Here is a 23975-nt window from a genome sequence, read left to right as displayed (position 1 = left end):
GTAAGTGAAGAATCCATTAAAATGTAGATGAGATTTGCTTTTTTCGTCTTCAATCGAGAAAGTGCGGCGGCCAATGAAGTTGAATGAAGCAGGTAAAGAGCCTCAGCTCCCACTTGTCCATTCAATACGCTGCCTCTGGGGACTCCCGGGCCTAGCTTTTGAGTTACCTTGGCAACGACGTCGCTCGCCCCTCCTCACGTACACCCACCCTTTTTTTGTTTTAACCTCCGCCTTCCCGGAATTGCCTGATGGGCTGGGATGGCGTGGCGAAAGTGCGGAGGCGAATGTTAAGCGACTTAATTGCGCCCTTATGGGGGTGTGGCTTGAGTTCGTGCTGGTTTGCTACTGGCTCGGTGATCTACCTGGTCCATCACCCGGTATTATGGTTGGCAGATTCGTCCCTTGCTTTTGGAATTTGTCGTTTTTTTGTTTTTAATTAAAATCACTCCTCATGGGTTCATATTTCAGATTTTAAATTTAAATTGTATTTTATACAACGCTATCCAAATGATGTTTATTGATGATGCGTTATTGATGAAACTGCAGTCTGCAAATGGAAGGCTAGAGACTAACTAGCGAGTGGGGACAGGCTTCGTCTCCAAGCAGAGGATCCCTGTCAGCATCCATCACCTGTACTCATATACTCAACACAGCTCCTATCGCATTTCCTTTCAAGTTCTCCATCCCTTTACTTCTCTCCTTGTCAGTTGGCCTAGCCCCACCAAACTGATGTTTTTATTTCTATCAACTCGATTCCCTTCTCCGTTGCCTGAGCTCGTGACGAACGCGTGCGAGCCTATTTAGTTACCTAGATTCAGGCGGGGAGGCGGGGTGGGGGCGGTTCAGGTTCGCGCTTGCGCGCTGCTCTGGGAGACGGCGTCCACCTCGCCCCGCCCCTCATTTTCTGCAGTTCCGGCTCTGCAGATTCACTGCTCACGTTTCTTTTTCCTGTGGCTCTTTCTGCCTTCTGTCCCCTCCATTGACAACTCACTTGACAACGCTACCTGTCTGTAGCTTAGACTGATTTTCTACTCTTCTGAGTAAGCGGCAGGCTCAACGGCTCTTAACGAAAGTGCGGCTGCGAACGGGCAGGTACGCATGGGGCTCGGGGGAGGCGCGCTCGAGCTCCCGGCGGCGACGACTACGACGACCAGCAGAGCTGACGGAGGCGGTGCCTGAAGCAGTGGCGGAGCCCATGCCCCGGGAAAGCGGGAGGGCCCGGAGAGACAAGTCCGGGGCCCGGGGCATGTCCCCGGGGCCCCCGTGAGGAGGAGGCGGCGGCGGCGGCGATGGAGACCCCGCCGCAGGAGGCGCCGCCCGGGCCGAGCGCGGACGGCGAGGCCGAGGAGGCCCCCACTGAGGCCCTGTCACCCAGCTCCGCATCGCCCCCGGCCGACGGGCGCCTCAAGGCTGTGGCCAAGCGCGTCACGTTCCCCTCCGACGAGGATATCGTGTCCGGAGCTGTGGAACCCAAAGACCCCTGGAGACACGGTAGTTATGGCTGGGGCGCGGGGGCGGCTCGTGGGGGACCTGGGAGTTGATGCAGCGCCCAGCACAGAGCTGGAGCTCAGTAAGTTGCACCTTTAGATGATTTAAGGAGACAATTGTCAGTTTAGATGTGGAGGGTGTTAGGGGGTGGCTGCTGGGTTGGGAATGTGAAAAAGCTAATTTATGCCTACTCCCCGCCTCCCCGCTCCAGGGGACGCTGAAGGTGATCGCTTTAGGAATTAAAACGGGGAGCAATCAAAGAAACTTTGGTGATTCGGGAGATTAGGAGGTCGGTAACCTTTGAGTTCATAGTTCCCCCAGAGAAGGATGGAACATTCAGGGGAGGAAGGGGGTGGTCAACATTGGTGCTGAAAGGGTAGCTGGAGAAGTTTGATGGGCTTATAGGAATGGAAGGAGGTTAAGTTGCTGGTTTGCAAGCCTGGGGGCAAGGGATGATCATGTTGCTCACTTCCTTGACTGAAAGGAGAAAGAGGAATGAACCTGCACTGTGGCAGTAAATCCTGGGGTTGGGAAAAGGAAGTCAAGGTCAATAAACTTGCCAGGAAAGGAGCAGAATTGGTGGTCAGTTTGGGGCTTGGTGAGATAAAGGAGGTGTTCGATCTTGGAGTCACTGTATGCCTCCTCTTCCTCTCCTAGAAAAAGGGAAGCAGAACACTGTCAGCTGTTCAGGAGCAGAGGAACTTTGGAGCCTGGCTCTAGAAAGTTCTTTTTTTTTTCCCCTTGAGAAAGAGTTAAGGAATTGGAGTTGTGGATCGGTAGAAGGTGAGAGCATTGTAGAAGTTTGGTGGCTTGAGGTGTAAGAGAGAGAACAAGTTCATGGGTTATAGGTCCTCTGGAGAAGGTCAGCTCAGTGTTGGAACTGAAAGGGCCGTTGGAGGAATGTGTTTTACCCACAGGGCTGGGAAGGTGGAAAGTTGCTTCAGAGATGGACTGTGGTGTTGAGTCCATTTCTGTGCTGGAGAGGTCTGTCGGTCTTGCTGGGATGGAGCCTGCAAAGAGAGGGATCAGCCTGGCCTGCGCTCTACAGAAGTTGGTCTGTTGGCCCTGTGGAGAGAGAAGGAGCCGTTGCTAGTCTGTGGGCCGTGCAGGAATTGGTGGCTTTGATGTGAGAGTGGGGAATCATGGTAACTGGAAGCTGAAAGCACAGGGAGCAGCCATGAATGCTGTCTTGGCCAGTTACTGTTACAGAGAAGGTGCTTAATTTAAAATTCTTGGCCTTGCGAGCCAGCCAAGTCCTTGGGCTCTTGGCCTCACGGATACGTGGTCACTTTTGGTTTGGAGAGCTTGGGGGACTGCGGCTGAGGAAGGGAAGAGTCAGAATGGGCCCTGTCCCAGTATCCAGTCCAGGGAGTTCAGAGCAGCAAAGACTTGGAGGGGCTCAAGTTCAAATCCTGATTCCCATTTACCTACTTCATGACATCAGGCTGGTTACCTAACTCCTCAGTTTCCCCACCTGTAAGTAGGTGGTGATACCCATGCCACAGGCTTTAAGAGAGGGCTAACTAAGATTGTGTGAAAAGTGGCCAAGGTGAGCCTTCACAAAGTTGCAGTTATTGTTGGTCATTTTAGGGGTGATGTGAGGTAATACTGGTCATTTTAGGGGCCAGTCTGGGGAGGTAGTTCACAGAGCTGGGGCCTGGAGGTTTCTGCTTCGCAGGCTCTCAGAAGAGGGACAGAAACCGTGGTCCGTTTGAGGGCTTGGAGCAAGGGAAAGGGAAGATGTTCCATTTATGGGCTGGGGCGTTGAGGTGGGGCAGTTGGAGGGTCTGACACCGGGTGGGAAGGAAGTGGGGTGAAGCTTCTAGTCTGCAGGTTCCCAGAAGAGGCACAGCTGTGTGTTACCAACTGTTGGGCTTTGGGGAAGCCATTTTTCCTCTCTGAGTCTCCTGTTTCTTTCTCTGCACGTGCAAGTGCTAATTTCTGCCGTGGGGTAGTTGTGAGGATTAAATAAGCTAGTCCTGGTAAGTTCCTGCCACAGAAAGTGCAACTGCTGTTATCCAGGTGGATTCAGTGGGCTTTTCTGGCTTTGTTTTTGTTTCTCATGGGCAGTCTTGGGGATGCAGAGACCTTTGAGGGGAGGGAAGGATGGAAGGAACAGAATCTGTTGGAGCCTGGCTGGGAGGGGTTGAGGGGTTGCCCTGACAGGCTGGGGAGGGGTCATTGGTGAACTCTGCTAGTTTGGATGATGTGACTTGCAGGACAGGAAGTTGGAGGGCCTGGCGGTGCTAAGGTGGCTAGCCTCTGTGCCTGGGGAGGACAGCTGGCCTAGGACTGAGGGCGGGGGAGGCTTGCCAGGCTATACAAAGTTGCACCAAGAAGCTGCCTAGTTGAGAGGTCAAAGGGTCTTTGGTGGGGGCTTCAGGGAGGAGTTGGCTGGAGATTTGTTGGAGTTGGTCTGTAAGCCATGAAAGCACAGGGGTGTCATTTGAGCTGTGGCCCTGGTGAAAAGGGTGACGGAGGAGTCATTCTGGGGCTTGCTGTGGTGATAGGACCTCAAGGCCAAGAGTGAGGGAGGAATTGGCGGGCCTGAATGGGAAGAGAGGTCATTCAGAAGCTGTTCTTCCATAGCAGAGTTGGAGAAGTTGCCTGGGCCAGGAGGCACAGAAGGGAGGAATTGGGGGCCCCAGCACAGGGTGCCCGTTCAGCAGAGCCTTGCCCTGGGAGGAGAGCTCAGCCAGTCCCTAACGGAGCCTCTGCTGGGGTGGAGGAAGGCTGGGTCTGGGACTGGAGTGTGGTACAGCTGGGTGGGAACCTCTAGCGGTGTGTCCCTGACTGGAGAGCCCCATTGAGCCTCGCCAGAGGTCTCGGGCTGGGGGATTCCTGGAGGTGTGATTCCTGGAGGGAGGTAGTGAGGGAGGGCCTCAGGCCTCCGCAGGCTCAACCTGGCCTAGCACTCAGAAGGGCCTTCCCTGGCTCCCACCTCCTATAGTGTCCCCACCTGCCCCCGGCAGGGCCTGTTTATTTTCCTCATTGCGCTGATGGCCGTCTGCTGTTTCATATTGGTGGTCTCTCTTCTGCACTGGACTGGAGAGCAGACACCGTCCATCCTCCTTCCCACTCAGCCCTCGAAAGACACACAGTGATTGTGGTTGCATGAGCCCCGTGTGCAGCCGTTCTGGAAGGGGTGAGGTCAGGCCATACCTGAGCTCCACCGAGCCAGAGTGTGCCTCCAGGCCAGCCCGGCAGCAGCGTGCCATGGCCCCGGCAGAGCACTTACTCTTGCTGAGCTTGTTTGTTTCCTCATCTGTGATATTGTGATCCCTGCCCTGCTGACCACCCAGGATATCTGAGGGGGTGTAATGAACCTGGTAGGGCAGGGTCTCCGTGGTGAGTAGAAGGGGTGTGGAGTTGGGGAAGAGGCTGCCTCAGTGCTGCCAGGCTGGGCTCGTGTGCACTCCACTCTCCTCGCGGGGTGGAAGTGGGTGCCAGCTGGAGAGGGGCCGGCCTGATACACCCCACCCAATCCCGTGGTGACAGGTCCTGTGGGCCCAGTTCCTCTGAGGAAACTCTTCAGACTGCAAGAATGACTTGAGGCTCAGCTGTCTTCCCAGTCCCAGCTGAACGTTGCATGGAGAGGAGACCTGGGGTTTGTAAGGCAGGCATTGGAGAGCACGTGACACTGGCCACAGTCTGGGAGGCTCTCTCCCCCTCCCTCCAGTGCTGCCAATGACTCATTCCCCACTCCCTGACCTCCAGCCTGTGGAGTCTGTCCTGGGGTGGGGGAGGGGAAGTTTTGCCCACCAGGAAACTCCTCATGTGAAGTGGAGATGCTTACAGAGTAAAGAGGGCCCAAACATGCCCACCTTTGGCCACCTGAGCTTTGGGGCTGGAGGGCAGAGTAGAAGGAGCAGTGGGGACAGTGGCCGTGGTGTTCTTAAATGGGGATCAAAGAGGCTGGAAATGCCTTACTGTTTGTTCTCATTGAAACCCATGCTGCAGATTTAGTCCTTGAAACTGGTTTGACAGGTAGAAAGGTACCTGTTAATGGTGGAAAGAGGCTCGTGGTTAATGGCTTGTTTTAGCCTAAGTGGTGTGGTGGTCTTGCTGCAGAGTGGGGAACGGGGTCGTGGGGGGTGACATGGATGCTTTTGTCCAGGTCTCTATCTGGGCCCAGCCTCACCTCCTGCTGCCCGTGTTGGCACGTAGACTCTGCCGTGTGACTTTGGGTGATTGTTCTCTCTGTCCATGGGTTTTCTGCCAGTAAAATATAGCTGACAATGGTACCTCCTCATAGGGTGATCGTGAGGATTAAGTTAGATAAGTGTCCACTGAGAGCACTCTGCTGAGTAGGTGTCCTCCTTGTCCAGCCTTCTGCCCCCACTGCAGCCCCCGCCCCTATGCCTTTGCTGTCTCTGTGGTTTATTTGCACTCACCTCTCCCTCAGCATTTCCCTCATCAGAACCCTGCTGTCTGTCCCTCAGAGGGCTACTCCTTTGAGATGAGAGCCCCAACATCCCTGACAGGGCCTGGGAAAGACCTCAGGTTCCAGGCCTCATCCTGTCTCAGAAAAGCTGGGTGACTGTTAGCAAGAGGCCCAGTCTCTCTGAGCTGAAACGAAATCAGCATGTGTTGGCCCACTGCCCCCTGTCTGAGAGGTACCAAGAGTCTAGACTGGAGGTCTTAGCTGCAGCCTCTCCCTGAGCCTTGGTCCCCTCTGTAGAGTGGGCCCCGGGCCCCAGGCCCCAGCCCTCCACCATGTTGGGATGTGACCGTGTCCACAGGATGTGCTGGGGGTGCCTGCTCTGGCCAGGCCGGGCCCTCCATGCACTTGGATTTGGGCGGGCTGCCCTCATTTTTTCCACCTCCGGCTCTTTGTGTTCTCATCGTATTTCCCTCTCAAGGGTGAAGACTTTGCGAGTCACCTGTGTGACCTCCGTCTGACACACAAGAGGGCTTGGGCCCTGGGTGGACGAATGTCAGAGAAGTGAGGTTTTTCCTTGGATCTTATTCACCAGGGTGGCGTTTGGAGAGAGCTTCTTGGAGTAGTGCCTGCGGTTGGCGCCAGGACAGGGCCCTTCCTCTGGGCCCCGCGAGTGGCTTTGGCCTCCTCAGCACAGCGTCACCCAGCCGGCAGTGGCAGCGTGGTTCTCCTGTCTTTCACAGGCATTTGGCTCCAAAAATATTAAGAGCTGTGGAGCCAGATGCTCTGGCCTGGACTGGCCATAACTGAGGCTAGCTTCTGGGAATGGCCAGGAATCTGTTTCTAGAAAGCTCCCCCGGCAGCCAGGTTTGGCTGTCCTGCTCAGGGCCCCTGATTCAGCCACTCAGCACTCAGTCCCAACACTGCCTCCCAGACCTCAGTTCAGGGGCAGCTGGAGTTGGCCTGTAGATTTGTTTTAGAGCAAATTGAATTGTCTGACTTCAGGTGACTACAGAAATGTGTTTTGGGTTGAAATTCTTGCCCCCCAGATGACCTGAGTAGTCACTACCATGGGAGGTCGGTGTTTTTCTTTCCAGGTAGATTGAATTAGAAGCACAGAGAGGGCGAGTAACTTACCTGAGGTCGTCACAGAGCCAGTAAGTGTTGGGCTGGGATTCAGACCAGGCAGCCCGGCCATGGGGCCTGCACTCAGCACCTGTGACTGGCTGCATGAGCTTCACCAGCTGCTGCGTTCGGTTCTGCGTGATGCAGAGTTTTCTTTATCTTTAACCCATAACCCTTTGTAACATGGAGATGACAGTTCCAGCCTCACAGGGTTGTGGCAGGGATGAGAAACAGAGTGAGTAAAGGGCCCACTGAGTGGCATTCAGGAGGGCTTCACTGTGGTTCCCTGACAGCTCCAGAGGCCTGGGAGGTCCATGCTGCTCCTCTGTCCCCATCATCAGGTCCTTGTTCGGATCCTTGATCTGAGTACTTCTGTGCTACACAGTATCAGTACGCGGTAGGTGTTCAGTGCATCCTGGCTGAATGTGTGTTTTGGCAACCCTGTGACCAACCATTCATTTAGTTGGTCTCGCCATGCTGGTGTTAGGGGTCAAGGAAGAAGACAGGCCAAGCCCTGCCTCCATGGAGTCACAGTTGGGTGAGGGAGACACCCAGCAAACGATTGTAATCAAACCAGGGTGCCCAGGACTCTGATTAGAAAGAGCTCACAGACCGGCAGGCAGGGCAAAGGTGGCTTCTTGGAGGATGGGCCATCTAAGGCCTGAAGAAATCACAGGAGTTAGCCAGGTGAGGAGCAGTTGGAAGGACGTACCAAGGATTGGAGGCAGAGAGAATGAGCGAGGTGTATCTGAGGAACAGACAAAAGCAGTCTTACTGGGATCGGAAATCTGGAGGTAGAGGCAGGAGGGTCAGAGGCGAGACTGCAGAAGGGGAAGAGAACCGCCCAGCTGAGGCCTTGTAGGCTGAGTTAGCCTGAGGGTGGTGGGAAGCCAGCAAGCTTTAAGAAGGGGCACGCCTACTGTCTTTAACAGAACCTTCTGGGAGTGTGGCATGAAGAGGGTAAGACCAAGACTCTGAGACCAGGGAAGGTGGCCATGGGCCAGGAACCTGTAGGCTCTCAGCTTTGTGTGGCCCTGCACTGGCTAATAGCTGACATTTGACTTCTTGATTTATTCATCAGATTTATCTGAACCTCCCCCTCCCCCAGAAGGTTTTGCACTGCGGTGTTCTCTGTAGCACGTCCAAGGTGACAGTTTTCCCTATCTGTTCCCACTTTGGGTCTTTAACACCCCACCCCACCCCTGCCCATTAGTTCTTCCTGCCCTCAAGTTGGGTAGTGGGAGGCGTGGGGGCCGTGCGTTTGAGTGCCTGCACCACCTCCCCCGTGTGACCTCAGCAACTGGCTTCACCTCTGAAGTGTCCTTAGGTCCCACATTTCCCAAATCCAGAAAGCTCTAAAAACTGTCCCAGGCCCTGCTGGGGGCTTACATAATATAGATATCCTATCACTCTTCTAAAATCCAGGAAATTCTGAATTCCAGAACACATCTGGCCCAGAATTTTCCAGGAGGAGACCACGGAGTCCCCCATGGGCCTCATTCGTGTCTCTGTGAAATGGCAGTAACATGAGAGGCAGCACCGGGCTCGGGCTTTGGAGCCCACGGGTGCCAGTCCAGCTCTGCCCTGAGGCAATCGCCCAGCTGCTCTGCCTCGGTGGCCCCATCTGCATGGGGGTTGAGAATTAGATTATTCTGAACTTGGGGAGCGACTGGATGAGGAACTAGCTGTTGTGGGCACTCAGTAAGGGCTCTTTCGAGTAGAATGCGGTTGTGTCCCTCACGAGCCTGCCCAGCTCCCTCCTCTCTGAGAGCACCCTGGCAGTCACTGTCCCTGGGCTGGATGGGATAGGCAAGCACTCTGCTCTGTGTGAATTTGGCTGTGTGCACATGGGCATGTCCCGAAACCTCCCTGTGTCACAATTTGCCCATATGTGAAGTCATTTTGACAGACAAGGAGTCTGTTTCAAAGCTTTCTGACTCTCTGGGAGGAGCCAGGCCCAGGGCTTTCGCAGCCAGAAGCACACTCCGACTCCAGTCATCTATCCAGGTGAGAATGCCCTGGGTCCAGGACATCTCCAGTCCCGGGCAGCCGCTGTCACTGCCCATGCTGGCCCCGGATGCTGTTCGTGTTAGGACAGCTCTGTCTGGGGGAGCTTTGTGGGCTAGACCTGCAATAGGAGGCTGGGGTCTGGTGTCTCAGCGTGGGAGAGGTAGAGGGGGGTCCCCAGTGCAAGGAAAGGGGTTCAGAGGCTGGGTGCCCATCACAGATGGATGGATTTGTCATGAATGGGTAGACATCCATCATGCTTTGGTGATGTCTCCTTTTCCTATTTGAAAGGCAAGGCTCATCTTGGTTTGGCTCCACTCCGTGTCCCTAGAACTTCTCACGGTGCTGGGCACTCACACTGGGTGGATTGGTGTGGATGAAGGGACACAGGCATTCTCCACTCACTCCTACCTTACTCTCTGCAGCTGGTATGGAGCCGTTGCCTCAAGGTGGGGGGTGCGGTGTGGAAGTGTCTGCTGACGGCCATTCGACTCATGTGACGTGCCTGACGCCCTCTCCTTTTCCAGCAGAAGCCTGGGTGGGGGCCCTGTGGCCCGATGCTGCGGAGGCCTTGTTGGATCCCAGCTGGGATATCCTTCTTAGTTGAGTGGGTGGCCTCTCTTGGAACCCACTTGGGGTCAGACTCGTGTGCCACCTTCACACCCACCCCTCTGTCTCTCCACAGTCTTAGTCTCCTGCCAGCTGCCATCCGCAGTGCAGTGGGGGAGCCGCTCGTGTTCCGTACAGCCCTCCCCTTTCTGCAAAGCAGAGCACCTTCGCAGCTCTGGGTTCCTCTGAGCAACAGGGCTGGCAAGAGGGAGGAAGAGCAGGGCTACCGGAAGATGAAAGCAAACGCCTGGGAAGTGACCCTGTGGAGGGTCCTGCTTTGGATGATGATGGTGGTGATGGTAGTGATGGTGGTGATGGTAGTGATGGTGGTGATCTCAGCTCTTCATGCGCATTTACTCTGTGAATTTGCACAACTGGCAGGAGGAAAGCTGAGGCTTATGGGTGCTGAAGCCACACATATAGTAAGGGCATGAGCTGTGTTCAAACCAGAAGGATCAGTTCCAGAAAAGCCTCTGAAGGCTCCTTCCCCACCACAGGATGAAGGCCTTGCCCCTGAGCCTGGTGAGAGCCCTTTCCAAGCGGAGGTCTGTCCCCCTCTGTCCTGACTGACAGACTCCAGTTCCCTCTACTCAGCCTTTCCTGACCAACTCCTGCTCACCCTTCTCGTGCTGGCGCACAACTTGTCCCCAGACAGAGTGCTCTGTGCTCTCCCAGGTTCCCATGAAGCTCCTCATGCTGTTGTTATTTGTTTGGGGCCATCTCCCCACACTGGACCCAGAAGTGCCATGCGGGACCGCATCCTGTCTGGCTTGCTCCCTGGAGGAGGCGAACCACCGAACGCTCCCTGGCACCATAGGGACTCCGAGCAAAGTGGGTCTGCTAACGAGCACCCCAGGCCTCAGGGCCCTCTAACCCAGTGCTGGGGCTTCAGAGCAGTTGGGGGCCTGAAGAGAACAAGGGCCAAGGAAGATGTTTGTTGAATCATTTGTATCATTTTTCATGCTTTCACTCATTCATTTTTCCTGCCTGCCTTGCCTCTGCCTCCCTCTACTGGGCTTCAGGTAGAGGAGTCCTGGCTGCCCTCCCTGCCTGCTCTGCCCCCTCTCCCTTCCCGAAAAAGCAGACCTTGTTTACTGCCCAGCTTTGAATCACGCTTATGGCCCACTTCCCCCACTGTCTTTCACACCTGATCTGGAATCCCTAAAACCGCTCTGGAGGCCCAGCCCTTGCCACCCTCACTGACCACGACTGGGCTCTCCCTTCTCCATGCCCTCTCTCTGGGATCAAGTATGGTGCCTTGTTCTCAATTCTGCATGTGAGGAGCTCCCCACATCCTGTCCTGGGATGCCAGCCTTGCTTTCACAGCTTTAGCTTGTCCATCAAGTACCAGCAAACCCTTCTTTCCTAGTCCTCTGAATTGGTTCCCCCCATGAGGTGGTCAGCGATCTAATTATCTGCAATCCTGTGGTAGATATTCTCTCTTGCCTCTGACTGTAAACATCATGAGGGCGGGTGTGGGTTTGCTTTGGTGCCACTGTATCCCCTGGTGCCCTTAGCCCTGAGCCTGGCTCTGAGCAGGAGCTTCTGTGGTAAGTGGAGAAGGAAGCAATGTCTGATGCTGGGCCTTGGGTACCGGACAGGCCCTGCCCTCATGCAGCCCGGATCCAGAAAGGGAAGTGTGAAGAGGGCAGAAAGGCACCCCACTGCCAGATCTGGCAGACCCCCAAACTAGCTAGCCTGGTGGAGTATGGGAGCACAGGTCTGGGATCTTTGCTGTTGACTTGCTGTGGGTCGTAGGCCAAGGCATTGCCCTCTCTGTGCAGCAAGGTAGTGTTTGAGGTCTTTTCCACTCTGTGTGTTTCCCTGTCTCTGTCCATAGGTCACCCCCACCATTTAGGGAACTGAGTGAGTCTCAGGACCTCGTCCTCATCAGGGAGGTTGGGATGGGCAAGAGAGCCCAGGTTTTGGTAATGGTCTGCCTTTCTATCTTTGTGGCAGATGACCTGATTCTCAGCCCCACCAGCAACAAGGTGTGTCACAGGAGGAGGTGGAGGATGTCAGTGGTGCCCAGCCCCGAGCCAGGCCTCCATCTTCTCTCCTTTTCCTCCATCTCACTCTTTGTCCCATAATCCCCTTCTTTCTTGGGCTTGGGATCCTTGCCTCCTGACCCAGCTCTCCCTGCTTTGGTCACAATGACCAGAAGGTGCTGCGTTCTTCTTGGCGGGGCAGAGGTCTTCCTACTGGACCTGGCTCAACCCTTGGGATCTGCAGTGCTGAGCTTCTCTAGGCTCCCGTGTCTGTCCTGTCCCTGCCCCTCCACTGGACTGTGAGCCCCAGGAGGGCACAGCTGTGCTGTCTTGGTCACTGCTGTGTCCCCAGCACAGCTCCAGGCCCGAGCAGGTGCTCAGTGAATGTTGTTCCATTAGGGTGGAGTTGACGGTGGGTATAGACAGAGCCGTCCGTGGAGCCCTGGTTAGATCCCCCACATCCGACAGCAGCCTGACCTTGTGTGGGCCTGGGAGAAACCATCCTAGACCAGTGAGCCCAGTGACTGGAGGCAAGGCCGTCTGACTTAATGTGCCACCACCAGCTATTGTGGCCAAATGTGTGTGCTCACTGACCACCCAGCCAAGAGAGTCCAGGGCAGGGACTTCCCTCTTTCTGGCATCCAGGTTATCAGGGGTGGAAGGGTAACCTCCTTGTTTTATAAATGAGGCAGCAGGTGGAGAGGGATGGCCTGGCACTCAGGACAGGGCTCCTGCCACTCTCCTCGGCCACCTCTGTAGTATCCTAGAGGAGGGCAGGTGAAGAGGGCTGCCCAGCTGTGCACCTGGGTTCCCTGCCCGCCTTGCTGTGTGACACTGTTATTAATAGAAAGGCTTTGGGCCCTGGGGAAATGGAGATTCCATCTCCAGCTCACCGTGAAGCCAAGCGAGATCATGCTTCGTGAGTTGCAGTTTTCTCCTCGCCCCCTCCTGGAGCTGGTGTGGGAGCTGGGGGAGAAGGGTGTGCAGTCACCCTGGGAGTGGATGATGGTTGTTACTAAGGGAAGGATCACTACTTTGATTCTTTTCTGACTTTAAAAGTAAGATGTTCATTGTAGAAAAAAAAAATTGGAAAGCCTAAAGAAGAAAATGAAATCACTTGTTAATCTCACCATCTGGAATTAAAAAAAAAAAAAAAACCCAGCTTTATTGAGATGTAATTCATGTACATTTCAGCCATGTAAAGCATACAGTTCAGTTTTTCACAGAGCAGTGCACCTTGTCATCACAGTCAATTTTAGAACATTTTCATTACTCCCCAAAAAACCCTGTATCCCTTAGCTGTAGATCCCAGCGCCCCTCCCCCACCCCCTTCAGGCCGCCACTGATCTGCTTTCTGTCGCTTTAGCTTCTGGACATTTCCTATAAATGGAATCATGCAGTATGTGGCCTTTTGTGTCTGTCTTCTTTCATTTACCATAATGTTTACAGAGTTCACCCACGTCTTGCGTGTGTCTGTACTTCATCCCTCATTCTTGCTGAATAATGTTCCATTGTATGGATAACCCCACGTTTTATCTCTTCATCCATTGGTACGCATTTGGGTTGTTTCCACTTTCTGGCTATTATGAACAACGCTGCTGTGGATATTTACGTTGAGGCTTTTGTGTGGATGTGTGCTTTCATTTTTCTAGGAGAGAAATTGCTCAGTCATATGGTGGCTCAAACCATTTGAGCAACGACAAGACTGATTTCCCAAGCGACTGCCCCACTTAGCAGCCCCTCACTGTACAAGAGTTCCAGTCCCTGCATACCACAGCCTTGGTACCGTCTGTCCTTTTGATTCTTGCCACCCCAGAGGGTCTGCAGTGGCGTCTCACTGCGGTTTTGATCTGCGTTTCCCTGATGGCTGATGATGTTGAGTATCTTTTCACGTGCTTCTTGGGCACTTATACCTCTTCTTTGGGGAAACATCTATTCAGATCCTTTGCCCATTTAAAAATTGGATTGTCTTCTCGTTGTGCTGTAAGAGTTCTATATATATATTCTAGATGCAAGACTTCTATCAGAAATGACACACACCGCCTGGGATGTTGTCAACATTAAATGCCAGAGCATTTCCTTCCTGTCTCTTTTCTGTGGCTAGAGGCACTGTCACGGGCACAGAAAAATAAGACTGGGCAGACAGTGTGTATATAGTTGAATGTCCTGCATTTTCACTTCATTTTTCCATTTTTTACAAAGCATGATGAAAATCCATCATCAGGCCGTTGTAATTTGTTCCAGCCATTTCCGCGTTGCTGAGCATTTAGGTCCTTTCCAGTTTTCAGCTGCATGAATAATGCAGTGACGTTCATCCTTGTCCATAAATCTTTGTCTGTCACTGGTAGCTTTCTCAGAAGAAATTCTTAGAAAGGTAGTTTTACCAGGTCAGAGAGTAGGAACCTTTGAAGTTTCATACACTGTCTGTCCACATAGGACTAGAAGTCTTGAGGGACAGGACTTGACTGTATCTTTTATTTATTTTTGAATGAATGAATAAATGAATAATACTTTGGATGTCTTGATGCCAAGCGGTGTTTTGTTTTAATGAAAATTCCTTAACTAGTAGTTAACCTGTTTATGGTTACCACGTTACATACTTCCCAGAGTTGCTTGGGAATTGTATAGTGCAAATGTATTTTCTCTGATTTCTCATTTGCCTTGCTGGAAAGGTGGAGGCGGGGGAGCCTCCTTTCCTTCTTAAAAAGAATCACTTTCCCCTTTGCTCTTTCCCTGGCTCTCCGTGGAGAGGCACCATTCCCACCTGAGCAGCTCAGGCTGGAGGAGCACTGGTGGTGAGATGAGAGAGTGCAGGGGTGGGGGGATCAGCCAGGGCTGGGTGGCAGTGCATTGCAGGGGGAGGGCATGTTAGTGGCGGCCAGGCGTAGGCAAAGGGACAGCAGGTTCCAGAGAGGTTTCCGGTAAAACAACAACAGCCACTGTTTGCTGAGCGCCAGGCCGAACGACCTGGGGAAGCTTGTGGGGCCCTTCGTTTTGTGACTTCGCGCCATCTGTCACTTGCTGAAGTCACACTTCTTTGCAGAAGGTGACAGAAGCCAGGGCAGCCCGGTCCCTGGACACATCCAGTCTGCCACAGCCGCAGAGTCTCGACGAGTCCAGGATCTAGACCCCAGCCACTCCAGCACGCACATGCCAGGCTTCTGCCCTGGAGGCTTTTCCCCAACTCTCTTGTGTTTGTCTGCTTCCATCCACTTACTGTCTCGTTTCTGCCTCCTCCAGTATAAGCGACTGGGGAGGTTATTCAAGTGTGTTCACTGATCACCTGGCACAGAATAGGCCCTAGAAAAATACTTGAAGGAATGAATGAATTTCTGACTCTTACTCATCTTTTTAGGTCTCAGCTTAAATGTTCCTGTCTCTTACAGGTCTTTCCCGATTATTCCCCCCAATCTAAATTATTATCACCTCTGTTTTCCTATAAAAATGCTTTTTTCTTATAATTTGTCATAGTTATTTGTATGATTATTTGTCTGCCTTCCAAGCAATTACTCCCTGAGGGCAGGGGTCCAGATCTGTTTTGTTCTCTGTTGTCTGCCCATCCCAGGTTGTTTGGTAAAGAATGAATGAATGAATGAATATGTCCTTTAGTTCCCAAACAGACCTCATGAGGGTAAGTGGTGTTACTCACCTTGTATGGATGTGAAGGTCAGGTTGGGCAGTGGGAAGTTCCAGGCACCCAGTGTCTGTCCCTGGAGCCTTTGCTGGACCAATAAACAGCTCAGTTACATGATTTAAAAATTCCAAACTCAGACTCCCCAGTGCCTCCGAGTCCAGCTGGCCATCTGGTGCCCCTGACCAAGCCTGAGGCGGGCATCCTGAAATAGCCCGCCTGCTTCTGGTCAGGCTGCTTGTCAGCCTGATGAGCACCGGCTTTCTCAGAGGTCCCCTTCCCGGAGCTTGGCCTGTTGCCTACCTAGGACTTCGATGGGTGGTAGTGATGGGAAGCAGGGAGCCACTGAGGGACTTGCAGACCTTTTTCAGGCACCGTGGTGCCCCCAGCCCTGTACTGGGTCCCTTGCCAGTTTGCTTCCTTTGACCCTGGCAGTGACCTTCAGTTCCCCAGAGGCACCGTTAGCGTTCTTTCCTCTGAGCCTTTGCACATGCTATTCCCTCTGCAACGCTCTCCTTCTCCCCTCTGCTTTTAAAATTATGTTGTTCAAATTCTTCTCTGTGCATATGAACTGTATGTGTAACGTACACGTAAGTTAGGGTAATATAATGAAGACCCATGAGCCTACCTCCCAATTCAGGAATGAGAACATTGCCATTGACTCACCTCTACCTCTGGGTGGGCGGAGCACAGAGCCTTGGACTCCTACCTTGCACGCTGTGAGTGTCATGCCTTTTTTTTTTTAAAGTTTTATTAGCTATATGTGTCTGCTGAAAAATACAATATTTGGTATTGCTTATTTTTGAGTGTTGCAAAAATGGCATTGTGTCGCGAGTGGACTCCAGGGGCTTGCTTTTCCTCTCAGCATTTCCCAGTTTCATCCATGTGGATGTTCTGGAATCTTCCATTGTGTGACCTGCCATAGATTTGCCTGTTGTGCTGTTGGTTGATATTTGGGCTGTTTCTGGTTTTCAGTATTACACACTTGTGCAGCTGTGAACTTTCATGGACACGTGACCTGGAGTGTGAGCCAGCATTTCTCCAGGGTACAGAGCTCAGAGTGGAATCACTGGTTGTGGTTGGTGGAGCTGTGCAGCCTTACATGATAGTACCCAGCCCTTTCATGAGGCTCTTCCCTCCCTTACCTGGCCAACTCCTACTCCATCCTCTCCGGGTCTCCTTCCCACCTTTCTTGCCTTCAGCAGATGCCCATGGAGCATCTGGGTGCAGCTGTGTTCTGGGGAGTGATGGTGAATGAGACTCACAGTCTCTGTCCTTGCATAACCAGTGTTGTCAAGTAGCCCCTCCTCCAGGAAGCCCTCCCTGACCCCCTAGACCATGTTAGGTGCCCCTGGGCTTTCCTGTCCTAGCTCTGCCCACTCGGGGTCATTGCTGTCTGCGGACAGGTCTGTCTCCTGCACTGGACTGGAAGCCTCATATAAACAGACACCAGAGCTGTTTTGGATGCCATGTCCCTAGCATCACTTGCCCAGGGTGGGGCACAGAGCAGGTGTTCAGTGAAGGATCTGTTGAGTTACTGCTGAGACACTTAACCCTTGAGGCAGGTGGGATTAAGAGGAAGAGGTGGAGTCCAGAATCTAGTACTTGGAGTGAGTCTCGGGCCCCAGGCTCATCTGGCCCAAAGCACAGCACTTCCTCGAATGGCTGAGCACACAAGGTGCCTGAGCCCATGCATGGACCTGTGACAGAAGGAGAGGACATGACCTTTGCCCTCGGCAGCTGAGAGAGGAGCCACTGCCCAGCTGCTCCCTCCTCCGACAATGGCTAGGGCTGGGCCATGTGTGAGGCCTGCCTGACCCCCTGGGAGTTACAGTGGGTGTGGGTGTTCTTTGAAGAGGGCAGGATCAGAGGCTGCATGAACCCTTATGACAAGTGGACAAGATGAGAGTCGTGGAGCCCCGGAGGGGAAGCTTCGGGCTGGACAGGGCCGTCGATGGCCCAGAAATCAGGAAAAGCAGGGATCACGGAGCTGTGTTTGCAGAGAGCCGCTTGGACCCAGTGCAGCGCTGAGTGCACTCCACACCCTGTCCCACGAGGTGGGTGGAATTGTTGCCTCATTTCACAGATGGAGGCACCGTGAGACGCAGAGGGTGAAGTCCAGCTCACCTGGCTCGTCCCAGGTAAGCCTGGATGTCCCCCCAGGAGCCTGCCTCCTTCAGCCCTGTGCTGCGCCGGCCCGCCTGGAGCACTGGGCAGAGAGCTTGCCCGCCCGTGCGCTTGACTCTCCACGGCAGGCTGGGAGGTAGGTAGCGGCGTCTCCCTTTTGCAGGCAGGGAGACTGAGGAACAGAGATGCGTGGCCCCTGGCGCCACATCTGAGTGGCGAGGCGGAGTCAGCCTGGCCTGGGCTCCTCGTCCTGGACTGCACTCTGGCTCCCTCAGGGCCTCTTTCCTCCTGCTGCTCTATTGGTGCTCACTTGTCCCGTCTTCCCTTCTGCACCCTTAGGCACCCAGCCCTGGGTAAATATTTGTCTTCAGGCAAGTGGGAGCGGTGCAACCAGTATTTCCGAGCCAGGTGGCAGGGGATAGGTGGAGGCAGCTGGTTTGGGGGCAGACGCTCAGGGAGCCTCCGGGTAGAGCTGATCACTTTGTTTGCCCCGTGCTCATCCAGCACCTACTCTGAGGTGCTGCGCGGTGTCCGGCTCTGCACCAGTGTGATGGCTGCTACTGTTTAACCAGCACCAACCTCACGCCAGACGCTCCACATCCGTGATCTCAGTGGCTGCCTAGAAGCCCGTGTGCGTGTGTGTGTGTCTCAGTCTCATTGGCTTCATTTTTCCAAAGAGGAGACTAGACCATGAAGAGATTAGGGCCTTCTCCTGTGGTAGTTGGGATCTGTTTAAGTTGTCAGGGCCAGAATCCACTTGGGGCCACGTGGGGTGAATCAGGATGTTCACTGGAAGGACACAGGGGCCCCTGCCAGTTCCCATGGGGTCCTGAGAGCCAGTAGGAACCGGAATTGCTTCCAGCTCTCTGGGCCACAGGCACTGTTGGTTTATTCCTCTTTCTATCTGGTCATGAGCCACACAAGCCTGGCCATCCTGGTGGTCAGGACAGGACTGCTCAGGGCAGGACCCTGCCATAAGCGGCTCATTCAGGCTTAGCAAAGAGCCCACATCCTTCCTGTCAGATGGGGCCTGAGAGGGCCCAGCTCAGCCTCAATGGGGGTTTTGGGGGCAGTTCTCAGAGAAAGGGACCTGGCCTCTGCAGACACTCCCACTAGGCACCGCCAGACGCACCATCTGACTCCAGAGGCCACGCCCTCAACCACCAGGCTGTACTGTTCTGTGCTGAGAAGGCGGCGTCGCATCACGAGGCAGAAGGCCACCAGTGTCCTCAGGAGTACACGTCTCTTTGGGAAGCCCCTTCCATCTGGAGGCGCATGGAGGCCGCAGAAGGTCTACAAACGCACACGCAACACACATCCCAGGAGAAAGCACTCAGTCAGAGAGAGGGACTGTCTTGGGCACTTGTGTCCGGTGGGTGTCATTAGTCTCCACGCACCACAGAGTTGGGTGTGTTTTCTTGGTGGTTCAGGCAGTCAGCCAGTATTGAGCTCTGGTTTCGGACTGGTGCTGGGCATGCAGCATGGCCAAGGTCAGCCTGGCCCCCACCTCATGGGCTCGAGGTCCAGAAGGGGAGGCGAGAGAGACAAGTCAACCAAGCTGCCGACACAGACTGACACAGGGGTGTGGGAGGACCCGAGCCAAGGGCTGGGATGGAGAATAAAGTGGTGAGGCTGGGGGCGGGGACGTGGCTTGGTAAAAACATCAGACATCTCGACTGTCCCATGGGGCGGGGCCACCTCACACCTGAGCCTGATGAAGTGGAATCCAAAAGTCAGGCCTGCCTGCATGCCCTTCTCAGTCCTGGCCTTGTGTCTTTGGCAAGTCCTCCACCTCCCTGAGCTGCTGGTTTCCTCTTCTGGAGAGGATGGGGGCGGGGTCTCCATACCCTAAACAGTGGCTGTAGACAGAAAGGTGGTTGGGTTTGGTTTAGAGCAAGGACTGTGGGGAGGGGGTGTAGCTCAAGTAAGTGTATGCTTAGCATGCACAGGGTCCTGGGTTCAATCCCCAGTACCTCCTCTAAAAAAAAGAAAATAGACCTAAATACTCCCCCAACCAAAAAATTAAAAAAAAAAAAATAGAGCAAGGGCTGTGGAGCCAGACCGCTCAGGCCTGGATCCCAGCTCTGCCCTTCACTGGCACTGTGACCTGGGGCAGGCTTCAGGGTCATTTTTCAAATGGGGAATCAATCCTACCTCATCAAGTTGTTGAAAGCAGTAAATGAGGTAATATACTAGCAGGGTGCTATGTGCATGTTTGCAGTTGTTAGTAATGATAATTTAGAATGAAAAGTTGCCTGTCACTCAGCTGGGGCTTGAGTCCTTAGTGCGTCCTGTGCAACTGGGGACCCAGAGATTAAGGCCTTGACTTCCCCCTTCATCCAAGGGCACCTTGGCCTTATCAAGCTCCTACGAGTGTGAGACTGCGGTGGGCCGAGGTGATTGTATGTAATATGCCTGGTTCCTCTGCCCCCAGAGACTTGGAAAACTGTAGGTGTCTTCTGACTGCACGTGTTTCTGTAACAGGATCTTCAGTTGGGCAAAGCAACTTGGAAGGTCAGGATGGGGGTGGCGGGGACAGGTCCCTGGTACCTGCCATCTGCACCCTTCACTGGAGTCGGCAGATCCTCCTACTTCCCGGCCTGAGGCGCAGGGTCTGGAGGCCTGGCTCCTGGCTGGTTGCATAAGCCCAGCCTGCTCGCTGCAGCTGGCCATCCTGCAGCACGTGTCAGTGGCACTGGCTCCCTGAGTCGTGATGCCTCCTTCCCAGAAGAGGGCAGGGAAGAACATTCTTGTCACCCAGGAATCTGCAGGCATCACAGCCCCTTAGCAGGCCTGGGGAGGGGGATGGAGCCTGAGAGGAAAGTACTGGTTATCTCAGCCTCGCTGCAGGGGCCTCCTATGCAGAGCACAGGGCGGTTTCCCACCACCGTCACGTAGTTCTCTGGGCAGAAAGGAAGGGAGACTTTGTTCAGTTCACAGAGCAAATCATCTCATTCATTCGTTCCCAGATGTTCACTTGAGATGCTGCATTGATGTTCCCAGACTCAGGAAGCCCTTGGTCTAGGACAGAGAGAGAACAAGGGAACAGATCCAGAGAGGGTGTATCCCATGAGGAAACAGAGGGTCGTGGTGGAGAATAATGAGTGTGGGGGTTGTGGGGATGCTACTTTAAAAGGAAGGGGTCAGAGAAGGCTTTTCAAAGTGGGTGACAGTCTGGGCTGAGACCTGAATGACAGGTTAGGAAGAGCTGGGGGTGGCGGAGCTCTCTGAGCCTCGGGAATAGCATTTGCAGACCCGGAGGAGGTGGAACAGATAGGGTCGGGGCGCGGGCGGAGGTGTGTGTGAGCAGAGGATGGGCGAGCCCATTGCAGGGCCACGTCAGGGGCTTGTCCCAGGACAAGAAGTTGAGGTTTCAGTCTCATGCGGGGACACACTATAGGGACTAAAAGTGGCAGAGCCTGGCCTGTCCTTGACATGGTCACCACAGCTCGTTATGTGCCTGCCTCGTCTCTGAAGGGCATGGACGGCAAAGGTGGCATGTTTTCCTTTCCTGGGGGGTCTGCAGGGAATGTCCCTGCCCATCCTCACCAGGCTTCCTGTGCACAGCCCACCCTGGGCGTGTGGTTCTGAAGGTGGAAAAGCTAAACATACCACCCGGGGATCACCTTAGCCCTTCTTGGCCCTGGCAGGGACAGGCAGAGGAGCTGCTCAAGCAAAGGCCCAGAGGCTGCTTGTCAATCAGCCTGGCTGGAATGAGGGATGGCAGCCCCCTTCCCTTCCAGGGACACTAGTCCTAGAGTGGTACCCGGTGTTGGTGTGACTCAGGGACAGATCATGCTTGACATCACCATCGGCGACATTGTCTCAGTCGGGTGGGCCCACTCTACTGGGGAAGTTACCATTTCCAGCCTCAGTGTGATCTGTGAGGGTCTCTGAGTTACTGAAAGACTGGTGGGGGTGGAGGGGGCCTCAGTGATTCATCATCAGGAGGAATAAGGCATGACTTGTGCCCCTTCATTTTTCCTAAAGAGTTAGAGGCAGAGGTTTTTCAGAACAGGCAGAGCAGCTAGAAATTCCTGCTTGGGCCTCCACCTGCTGGCAGAGGCAGCTGCTCCGTGCCCTCTGTGTGGGCCCCGTCACCACCCTCGTTCTGTGCCCAGGCCTCCTGGCACCCGGCTGCTGTCCCCCAGAGCACCCTGTGGGAACAGGAGGTACACTGCTCTACTCCAGGTCCTGGGGGGAGGTCCCAGCCTGGCCAGGGCGGTAGGCTGGGAAGGCCAGGCCCTCGGGAGCTGTAACTGATGTGGGTGAGGTCATCTGAGGATGCTTCTTCCTGGCAGGTGAGTACCCTTGGAGCTGACTTTGGAGTCCCAACTAGGAAGCCAACTCTAAAAGCCGTAGTGGCCCAGCAGTGCAAGAGGAGGGCTCCTGGCCTGTGTGGTCCCTCGGGTGTTGCCGCCTCTCTGGACCTCCTTTTCTTTGTCTTAGGTTGGGGGTCTGGTCATGTCCCCATTCCAGGGGTGCTGTGAGGCTTTGGCTCGGGCACATGAAGGGCCACCTGAGGTGATGGAATTGTAAATGTCAGCTCTCATGGGCTCCCTGTGGAACTCAGGGACACCACCATCACCAGGGTTGTGCTGGAGCCCTGGGTCCCCCTCCCCCTCATGGTGTGTTTCAAATTCTCCTTGTCCACCCTCCATCTAGCTGTCCTGTCCCTCATGGTGCAGGGATGAGGGCCCGTGTTTGCATTCCTTCCTTCCTTCAGCCCATGTTCACTGAGCACCTGCTGAGCCAGGCCCTGGGGAACCACCCAGGCCGGAGGCCACCAAAGCCAGTCCCAGCTTTATAATTAAGGTGGTCGTGAAGAGCTGACCTAACCCAAGCTGCTGGCCCTAGGTGTGAACCAGATTTCCCTCCCATCCTAAATACTGCCTCTGGGGCCCAGCTCTGAGCAGTTGTGCCTCCCAACCCCTATTTATTCATTCATGTTCATTATGGACATCTCTAGACATATGCAACAGTAGTATAATGAACCCCCTTCAGTAATGACCAGTACGTGGTCATTCTTTATCCTCTGTTCTGCCTGCCCCCCATTATTTTGTAGCAATTCCTGGATATCCATCATTTCACCTATATGCTTTTCTGAGTTGTTTCTAGAACGGTGAGGACACTCAGTCCCAAGCCAGCCATCTTCTTTCCTCTGCTGTCATCTCCCCAGGGCCAGGACGAGACTGTGCTCTCTTGTGTCCCTGAACAAAGTGGGTGGCTGTAGGTGGCTCTTGGAGAAGAGCACAGCCTTCTCCCTGCTTGAAGGAGGCAGCCACTGCGGGATGAGGCCATGGTGCTGCCAGGAAGCCAGGCGAAGCGACTGGGGGCCTTCATTCTCTGATTCCTGAGCTGCTTCACTTGCTGCTCCATCTCTGTGTTAGCTTTTTAGTGGTGAGCACTGATATTTATTTTCTCCCTTTATTTCATTAAAGGAGGCATTCACAAGCACACTGTTCTGCACCATGCTTTTTTCATTTAATGTCTCTTGGGTGTTGTTCCCTGTTGGCTCAGAGAGAGCGTCCTCATTCTCTGTGGCCGCAGAGAGTCCCAGTGCACAGTGGACCGGGGTTATTGACTGCTCCTTGCTGATAGATACTAGTGTCAGTTCAATTCTCTGTTTGCAGGGAGTGCTGCCATGAATAACCTTCTACGTATATAAAATTGCACCTTTGCAGGCATATTTGTAGGATGAATCTCCGGGAGTGGAACGGCTGGAGGGCAGGGTACATGTATTTGTCTTTTGGAGTTTTGACCGGCACAGCCAAATTGGTTTGGAAAGGGGTTGGACTGTTTGGTGCATACACCAGCTGCTTGAGGGCACGCCTGCTTCCCAGTCTCACCAGCACGTGCTGTCCAGCTTGTGGGTGTTGGCCTGTCTGGTAGGTGAAAAATGGTGTGTCGGCATACTTTAATTTGAATTTCCCTTTGTTCTGAGAGTCACTGAGCATTTAAGAATTCTGAACCTCAACTGCCTGCTTTGGGGACTGGACTGGTCGAGGAACCAGCCCAGGGGTTGGGAGCGCAGGATGTGGAGGACGGCAGACAGGGTTTGCTCCTGCCTTGGCGTCCAGCTGGAAAAGTGTCCTTGGGCAGGTCACTTTCCAAACTCATCTGGAAGGTGAGGGGAGATAATCCCTACTTCTCAGGGCTGTTAGAAGGCATAAATGAAATCAGGTTTCTAAATCACTCAATCTGTCTGAGAGTAGATGCAAAAAGATGATTCCACCGAGCACCAGAGAAGCCCCTGTGCACGGTGTGTTCCCTCTCCCTTTCTCTGCTATAGGCCCGGAGGGTTCTGGGGATGGAGACAGGGTGGAAGGAGCAGCATTTGGAAATGCAGGGCAGTGGCTGGAGGAGTGGGGTCAGAAGCACAGACCTGGATTCTAACCCCCCCACTCTGGGCTGAGGGACTTTCCACTCAGGGCCTCCGTCTCCCCACGTGTGAGGCCTGTGTTCTTGGTTGCAGGCCCAGAAATGGAGCCCTGCAGGATTCACAGCAGGGGAGTGTATGGGGGGAGGATGTCATCAGGCAGGTGGAGAACCGGGCCGAGGAGGCGCGGGAGCTGGCAACTGGGCAGCCTAAGGTAGGGGGTTACCTAGGAGAGAGATT

General features: G+C 54.1%; 1 protein-coding gene across 1 annotated transcript in view; it reads left to right on the top strand.

Moving 5' to 3' along the window:
• The first annotated feature begins 990 nt into the window (after positions 1-990).
• PPP1R37 (protein phosphatase 1 regulatory subunit 37) overlaps positions 991-23975 on the top strand; it is a 40285-nt gene continuing 17300 nt past the window's right edge. The window contains exon 1 of the mRNA XM_032485835.1: positions 991-1491. Coding sequence (XP_032341726.1) covers positions 1290-1491 — 202 coding nt within the window. The 5' untranslated portion in view covers positions 991-1289. The remainder of the gene's footprint in view (positions 1492-23975) is intronic.

Source organism: Camelus ferus, chromosome 9, assembly GCF_009834535.1.
Source record: "Camelus ferus isolate YT-003-E chromosome 9, BCGSAC_Cfer_1.0, whole genome shotgun sequence".
NCBI lineage: Eukaryota > Metazoa > Chordata > Mammalia > Artiodactyla > Camelidae > Camelus > Camelus ferus.
The sequence above is the reverse complement of the archived record's forward strand: the minus strand, read 5'-3'. Positions and strand labels throughout refer to the sequence as shown.